Genomic DNA, 8689 nt, shown 5'->3' on the forward strand with positions numbered 1-8689 from the left:
TTGTAATAGGCCAGTGATTTCGTCAGGTGTGCGGTGAGAAATTATCCAAAATCATTTTTGTTATTAAAACGAAGCCGATTGTTTCGTTCCTCCAATTGACTTATTGGTTACTGGTTAGTGGTGTGCCGCAAGATTTTTTCGACGTTAAAAAAACGTTTTAAAAAACGTTGCAAAACGCTGCAATAGGCCACACAAATAACTAATTGCTTACAAAAACGTATTCCATAAGCCGTAAATATACTTACGGGAAGTGAATCGACTTAAGTGACATCATATGCAAACACATTTATTGCAAAAAAACATGTCGAATGGCTGGTGAGAAACTGACATTTTTTTAGAAGATTTGCTCAAACAAGGATAACAGGATAACACAAATATTGTCATCTTACCTTTTATTTGTATATGAAACACCTGCACATCCACCTTCTCTACTTCTGATACTTGATACTGAATACTTGTAAAACCCATCCCCTTGTGTTGCATTTGGATATGTAATAAACAATCTTAGCTGTCAATCATTCAACAGCCGCATAGACAGAACTAATGCATTTGACTACTCTCCAGCTGGTGGTGCTGCTGTCAAAAAAGCTGGCCAAGAAAAAGAGTCAGAGGCGCCAAGCTGGAAGTAAAAATGTATCAGTGTCCTGTGTTTATTATTTTGTTTATGTGGTCTGTGTAGCATTATAGCGTGTGCATACAGGGACTGCGATGCAAAAGACAGGAGTTGCTAATAGCCTTTTTCCACACAGTCAATGGTCCAACCGGGTTTTTAAAAAATGTGTAATGATATTATAAGCTAATTATTATAAGCTAAGCTATAAGCTAAGGACAGACACAGGATGGTTAGAGAGAAGACAGTTGCCATTTATTGCTCAATTGTTTTATCAGTAATGCAGTGAAAATGGGAGGAAATGTGAAGATTTACTTTGCAAAAGTAAATTTTGTGTTAGGAGCCACTGTGTTTATAGGAAAAAAAAACAAACGTTTGAGTCTGGAGCCCTGTAAAGTACATATGCACAAATCCAAGCATCCAAGTGAACCAGCGACTCAGTGGGCGAGTCAATGAGGGTTTTGTTCACTGTAAAAACTTGTCTGTTTGGTTGACTACCTCAGTCGGGTATGGAATTCCTTTTTACATTGTTCTAGAACTCTCCCTAGTGATCTAGATAACCTGTGTATACCTTTGCAATTGTCTACCTACCTACCTACCTACCTACTAGTGTAGCTATATTTTGGATTGTTTGGTTCCTTGAAGAGCCGTGTTAAATGATGCCTGAACAGGAAAAGATCATTTATTGTCTTCTAATCTCACCAGCCATTTGTTTATCACCGGGCTCTCAGGATCTCATCACTTCTTTTTCATCTTCCAGGACTTCTTATTGGACATGGAGTCAATAATAAATTGCGAGCGGCGCTTCAGTGCCTCTCGAGAGAGCACACCGTCATCCTCTTCGCTCTCGTCCTCTGAAAACCAACATTCCCAGTTAGAAATAATGGTATGTGTGTGTGTGTGTGTGTTTATAACTCACCCATATTTTGGAGGTCCATCTCTTGGTCCTCAGACGCGGTGACTCGTTTGTTGTAAGCCGGCAGTTGTTTCTCAATCATGAAATAAAACTAGTTCAAAGACAAGAAGAAATGAGTGAAGACATGGTTGTATATTTCTCTCAATGTTTTGGCTTTGTCCTGTCACTGAATATGGGGAACTTAACTAAACTGTTTCTACCATCTCCAGCTTCCTGCACATCCCAAAAATATGCATGTTATGGTTAAAGGTGACTTTATAATTGTGCATCGGAGGAGGATGGGACATCTTTAACGACTTCCAGTGTATTATGATCTCCGCAAACCTGCACACGATTCTGTACCAAGTGTTTTGTCTCACCTCCTCTTCCTCCATGTCCTTCGCAATCTCATTGAGGTCTTTTCCGTGAAGCTTATCTTGCAGTAACTGCAGCTTTCGCTGACACTGGCTCAGCAGCTCCACCACAAACTCTTCTGAGTTTGGAGACACATCTGACGGTGCCTGATTCTTCAAGGATAGGAAAAGGCGCCATAGAAATGTTTATATATTCATTTTTAAGGCACGCAGAGTTTCAAAGCAAGTTTTTTTTTATTTACCAGGGAGATGTGACCGAGTTTGTCTGCTAGGTATTCCACTCCAGCTTGGATGGTGCCTAAGGTTTTAACCAGAGAAGCCAGACGTTCCTTGGCTGCTTCGCAGGCCTGCTGTTTAGCCAGCAGACCCTGTTCGCACTCCTCCAGCAACCTCTGTTCACTACAAATGGTGAAAAGGAATTACACTTCAGAAGTGTTACATTATGTAACCAAAATATTCCAACAATCCTTCAGTATGATGCAGTGCAATCATGCGCCACTGCAAACTAGAAATATGCTAGTACAATAAACCTTGGATATATCGGATTCAATTGTTCCCACTGGGGGCGGCACGGTGGTCTAGGGGTTAGCGCACAGACCTCACAGCTAGGAGACCAGGGTTCAATTCCACCCTCGGGCATCTCTGTGTGGAGTTTGCATGTTCCCCCCGTGCATGCGTGGGTTTTCTCCGGGTACTCCGGTTTCCTCCCACATTCCAAAAACATGCTAGGTTAATTGGTGACTCCAAATTGTCCATAGGTATGAATGTGAGTGTGAATGGTTGTTTGTCTATGTGTGCCCTGTGATTGGCTGGCGACCAGTCCAGGGTGTACCCCGCCTTACGCCCGAAGACAGCTGGGATAGGCTCCAGCACCCCCCGCGACCCTCGTGAGGAAAAAGCGGTAGAAAATGAATGAATGAATGAACGTTCCCACTGGTTTTGTCCGATATAAGCGAAATCCGTTACCGGAAAATGTCCGTTTTACGCATATATCGGATTTATATCCGGTATATGCGTAAATCGGATTTTATCCGTTATAAAAAGGCACTTCCTTGACTATGTTTCCAATGTACCTGGACGCGCAGGCAACGCTGCAAACGCTGCAAACGCTGCAAATGACGTCGTATAGCGGCCTGTCACGATTCGGTGAATTGGAGCGCCACGATGCGGCCATCCGATATATGCGAGGGAAATTTAATGGAAATGCATTGGAACGGGACTGGAGATTTTGTCCGAAATAGGCGAAATCCGTTATAAAAAATCCGATATATGCAATGAATTTTTATTGGAAATGCATTACAGAAAAATTGGTTCTTTTTTATCTGTCCGTTGTGAGCGAATTTCCGATATATCCGAGTCCGATATATCCGAGGTTTACTGTATAGTGCTAGTATTTCCTGTTTGTTGCCTAACTGACCTGGACAGTTGTGTCTCTCCCGAATACTTCATGTCCTCAAACTGCTGCTTCAGGCACTCCTTCTGCTCCTTCAGCTGCAGGAGAACATTTTCATTCTCTGCTTTGAGCTGCTGCAGATGTTTGTGAGTCTCCTTCTGGGCGATGTAACGACCCATGACCTCCTATGCAAACACACACAAACATGGTTGTACAAAATTCAAACAAAAGCATATATTCAGTTTTTCCCATATTTTTACCTCTGTATTCGTATAACCAGTAGCTTCTTTCATCCTTTGTAGGGTCTCCTCAAAGGCGTTGATGTTCCTGTCCATTTCAGCAGCCATTCTGGCAGCGTAGCACTCTGCCTCGCTGTTTAGCTCATCCTGTTGTACTGTTTTCCTCTGGGCCTTGAGGTCAGAATGATCTAGGTGAGCACTCCAAACTTAAGATCCTCGATAATAAAGTGATATTTATATGTTGTTTTTGAGGGGACTCACATCTAACTTTTCAGCCCGGGCCTTGATCTCCTGCACCCTTTTTCGATAGATGGCTAAAAGTAAATCTTTTTCTCGGTGCTCCTTGTAGAAGAGTTCCTCCTGCTGCTGTAACTCAGTCTGGGAAGATGAGCAACAACAAAAGCAGGACATAAAATAGTCAGAGGAACTAGTACATGAACGTGGTGTTATGGTTATTTTATCTGATGTAATTGGTAATAATGTAAAATGAGACAATTTACAATAGCGGTTTCTTTCGAGAGCTGGGCTTTGCTGTTCATTTCCTGCACTTCCTGAAGTTCCTTCTTGTACTTCAGAATTTCTGCTTCCAGACCGTCTATCTGACCTTGGAAAGTCAAGCTCTCCTCCTGTCAAATGATGGGTGAGATGCAGAGGTGATTATAAACACATAAAAAGAATGACGAGGTCGTCCCTCGCGACATCACAATTCAAACATTGCTCCCTCACTATCGTGGTTTTTAAAACATGGATAAATGGTCTCTGTTTGGTGGTTGGTTATGGGCTACCATTAAAAATAAACTACAAAAATATGCTTTTCATTACCACAGGACCTCCATCCTTGCTATTATGTGCCTAGCCGCTACTGCATTGTGGATAAAAAAAAACTTGATGCTTAAAGAAGTAAACAGGTCGCTGATTATTGTTCTGTGTGAGAAATATCACTTGATCATGCTTTTTTCCAATATTCCATACTACTAAATAAGTATGTATTTTTTCTCCCGATGACAATATTCAATGTTGCAATATTGATTGGTATTGGCTCAAAAGTATGACACCCCAACTAGTTATGTGTATTATCCGCTAACAGTGGAGATGTGGCTATCACAAGTTTAGCTATCATTGAATGTACAGGGTACCATAACATCAACATTACAGCAAATTGGTCATCACTTTTCTGGGACTGATTGTGTGTATTTGTACTTTCATTCATTCATTTTCTACCGCTTATCCTCGCCGTCTTCGGGCGAGACTGGTCGCCAGCCAATCACAGGGCACATATAGACAAACAACCATTCACACTCACATTCATACCTATGGACAATTTGGAGTCACCAATTAACCTAGCATGTTTTTGGAATGTGGGAGGAAACCGGAGTATCCAGAGAAAACCCACGCATGCACGGGAAAAACTACAAACGCCTCCGCGCTAACCACTTGGTTGCCGTGGAGCCCCATTAACCTAACATGGAAATGTTCAACTGGGAAATGTCATTTTGCTGTAAAGGAAGAGACGTTGGTATTGGGCTCTTGGTAATGTTTCTGTGTATTTTTATTGCCTACAACAGTCAACATGAACATTGGGCTCTCGCCTACTAATAATGATGGATTGGATTTTATATAGTGCTTTTCAAGGTACCCACAGTGCTTCACAGTGAAGCAAGCCCACGACTCATTCACACCTCAATCACACACTGGTGGAGGTAATCTACATCTGTATCCACAGCTGCCCTGGGGTAGACTGACTGAAACGTGGCTGCCAATTTGTGTCTACGGCCTCTCCACCATTCATTCATTCATTCGCATTCATACAATGTGCTGGCAGGATGAAGAGTAGAGCTTGAGGTTCACCACCACTAACCTGCAAGTGACGCTTAAGCTTCAGATAGTTGGTCATGATGTTCGCGGCCTCCTTGCATTTGAGCTGGTTCTTCTCCAGACAGTTCTGTAGCGACCTCAACTTCTGCAAATACACACAAGTGCATGCACATGTACACACACAGTCAGATATTGTTGACAGCAAAATTGGATTTTGCATATTTTTATCAGATTTGAAAGGCATCATAATGATAAGAATTGTCATATTCGTTGATCAATATAAGTTGAGTCATGTGATGCTCATTTGGTAATATATTCTCAAATGAGCCAAATTCAATCCAACAGTATGAATGTAATTTTATGCTTTTTTTTCCCAAGCATAAAAATGGCATTCAACAAACACTAAACCAAAATAAGTAAAATACAAATACAAGGCATAAGGTGCATTCTACTTGTGAATGTAGTATTCTACATTGGCCACTTGATGTCGCTAGAATGTGAGAAGTGATCACCAGAACAGGGTTATCCATCCACCTGCAGTATTTTCTATGCCACTCATCCTCATTAGAGTCACCTATCCCACCTACATTCACATATAGACAAACAACCATTCACACTCACATTCATACCTATGGACAATTTGGAGTCGCCAATTAACCTAACATGTTTTTGGAATGTGGGAGGAAACCGGAGTACCCGGAGAAAACCCACGCATGCACGGGGAGAACATGCAGCGCTCTAAATTCGTGGCGCAGCGCAAGATGTCGGAGTGTGGCGCAGCCAACACAGTGGGAATTTGGTCCAGTGCACCACTGTGTGCAGCCAATTTGGTAGACTAGACTGCGCCGAGATGAGCGTGGCGGCGCACGAGTGCAGGAGTCCACATTTTCATTTTGGCGCAGTGACAATTTCGTGACAAAACAGCTCGGTAAAGGTGCGGAGAAAAATCACCAGTCCGACCTGGTCTATTCGGGGCGCAGGCGAAGCGCAGCCTGCATAATGGTCAATTGGCTGACAGGCGCACAGTGCAGACACGTCACCTGGCACTGGTTGTACGTATAGGACGCCGTATAGTTTCATTACCATTGTAACTTCCTCCTTTTCAGTCATTGCAAGATTGGAGCCCACTGCTTCCATTCTGAGGCACTCTCTCTTCAGGTCATCCAGGCGGCGCTGCTGGGTCTGAGTTGTGTGCCTGAGGGCATTGAGACGCTTCATCTTGGACGCCACCCGATGCTCAAGTTTGGCTAGGGCGTCCTGAAAACACGACCAGGTTTCACAATAAGTAATGTAACACTCTGCGCTTAGCCAAACACTAGACAAGATAGGCGGAACAACAGGTTTTTTTTATTAATGTCCAAGAAGAAACAATTCCTACAAGGGCTACTATCGCGGATATAACCCACGCCACAACTAACTCACACATGCCTTTTTCTCCGTCACTTCCTGTCCGTCACCCCTTTTCCGTCCCCAAACCCGGAACATCTCTCTCCATGGCAACACATTTAAAAATATAAATATTTAAAAACACGTATCATATAACACCTCTAAAGGTCATTACAGTATATACAGGGGCACAAAGCCTACAACAGTGCACATTAGTTAGCAACATGAGCACAATTAAACAGCAACACACGTCTAGTGGCGATGCTAACTAGCCAAGCAGTTAGCAACCAGCTTGGTAGTTGGATGTGAAGGCACATTAAACTATACAACACAATAATATGGATCAAACTCCGGCTAACATTAAAAACAAGTGTGAATAAGACTTACTCACGTTTATAGACGCACACAAATATATATAGCATCAACCTAAAGTCAGTGTGAATACAACGACTCCCGAAGCTAAATGGCTGCCGTGACACATTCAGGTACCCGACCAGCGTAGTAATTCTGAGTTACGTTTGCATACATGTCAACTTGAAATAAAAATTGTAGCTGCATACAGTAGCTAAGCCAATGCAGGAATGAAGGGTATACAACCTTCCCTGACATTTGGGAGCCAGTGTCCTTCTCAGCACCGCGGCCATGTAAGGCTGCCTGGACCAATTGTTGTTCACCCTAAAAGAGAACCAGAGTGGATTGGGCTTCGGTTCCAAGGTTTAAAAAGGTATAGTGGGTTGATTTAATTGTCCTTACGGCCTCGGCATCTGTCACTCTTTTCTGTAGCTCCCTGTTCTCCTCCCTCAGCTGCAAGATGGCCTGGCGGTTCTTCTCAAGGGCGGAATGAGAGCTCTCATAGTAGGCGCTCCTATCACTTTCTTAGAGGCACATTTGGTTCATGAACAATTTTTTTACATCAGTGAAACTTTTAAGATGTGTATGGATGGAATCGATCGATTGATCAATCGGAGCAAACTTACCCAACAGTTGAAGTTTCCGCTGCAGATCCGCTATTTGGTCATATATGGAAGGTTTGGTATCCGATTCAAACAACATATTTTTCGTTTGAACTTCCCATTGAGCAAAAATTGACCGCCGTCAAAGCAAGCTTTGGAATTGGAGGCACGTTGCCTAGCAACGAGTCAACTCACGGCGAAGCTCAGTCCCTTGATGGTGTTTTTTTCTGATGACAATACTTTGTAATGACGTATACATTGTTGCACGCTGCACAAAGAAAATACAATCACCGTTAAAACAGAAAATGAATTATTTCTGTTATTTCTGTAACTGTTTTAGCTAGTATTTGCCTACACAAAAACAATTGTCCCATAAATATAACGGAAGTTCCAAAGCAAACATGAACACAAACTCATGGCAATTTCAACCAGGCTATGTTATGTAAGGGTTACAGTGTTTCATTCTTTCTTAATCTCCCGTCAATTATGTGAATTAAATAAAATCGTTCTAATATAATTTCCCGGTATTCTTTCAAAATAAACTTCAGTTTTCACAGGAAGTGCCAAAATAAAATGAAATGAATAGCTAACTGCTAAGCTAGCTATCCTTTACGGCCATCACTCACTACAGTGGGGTAAAACTCCAATAATAATAATAATAATAATAATAATAATAATAATAATACATTTTATTTGTATAGCGCTTTTCAAGATACTCAAAGACACTTTACAAAAGAATGAAGTTGAATAGAACAAGTAAACAGAATAAAAGACACACCAAAATACAACATTCATTGGTTAGTACACAGTTAAAAAAGCGGGGCGGGGCACAGCAATCAGATATAGAAGGTTAGACATTAAAAACAGATTTAAAGAGGTGGGTTTTGAGTTGTTTTTTGAAGGTGGGAATTATCTCATCTGTTTACTTTCACAAATGTGTTCACAAAGTTATTATTGATACATTTCTGATATTTTGGTGTACACTAGGGGGCCCATAAAGCAGTCAGGTTGGGAGTGTAGTTTG

General features: G+C 41.9%; 1 protein-coding gene across 2 annotated transcripts; it reads right to left on the bottom strand.

The window, feature by feature from the left end:
* Positions 1-288: 288 nt before the first annotated feature.
* Positions 289-7972, bottom strand: odad3 (outer dynein arm docking complex subunit 3). 2 transcript variants are annotated; one of them, XM_058077170.1, is made up of 13 exons: positions 7690-7972; positions 7466-7587; positions 7310-7387; positions 6410-6583; positions 5370-5471; positions 4012-4137; positions 3773-3889; positions 3533-3682; positions 3297-3457; positions 2122-2278; positions 1886-2032; positions 1530-1617; positions 289-1464 (listed from the first exon to the last, which is right to left on the bottom strand). In XM_058077170.1, the coding sequence occupies exons 1-13, from the start codon at positions 7763-7765 to the stop codon at positions 1349-1351; spliced, it is 1614 nt and encodes a 537-aa protein (XP_057933153.1). In that variant the 5' UTR covers positions 7766-7972; the 3' UTR covers positions 289-1348. The 2 variants fall into 2 exon arrangements, with proteins under 2 accessions (XP_057933153.1, XP_057933163.1); XM_058077180.1 differs by lacking the exons at positions 7310-7387; positions 7466-7587; positions 7690-7972 and adding an exon at positions 7104-7220 and having other exon boundaries at positions 290-1464.
* Positions 7973-8689: the final 717 nt, after the last annotated feature.

Source organism: Doryrhamphus excisus, chromosome 1 (genome assembly GCF_030265055.1).
Source record: "Doryrhamphus excisus isolate RoL2022-K1 chromosome 1, RoL_Dexc_1.0, whole genome shotgun sequence".
NCBI lineage: Eukaryota > Metazoa > Chordata > Actinopteri > Syngnathiformes > Syngnathidae > Doryrhamphus > Doryrhamphus excisus.

Bases quoted from the DNA above. Each gene is read 5' to 3' on its own strand.
- odad3 (XM_058077170.1), bottom strand. From the start codon at position 7,765: ATGTTGTTTGAATCGGATACCAAACCTTCCATATATGACCAAATAGCG. The intron at 6,584-7,309 runs GTTGTATACCCT...TCGTGTTTTCAG, and splicing joins GCTCCCAAATGTCAGGGAAG to GACGCCCTAGCCAAACTTGA. The intron at 2,279-3,296 runs GTCAGTTAGGCA...CACCATTTGTAG, and splicing joins GGAGAGACACAACTGTCCAG to TGAACAGAGGTTGCTGGAGG.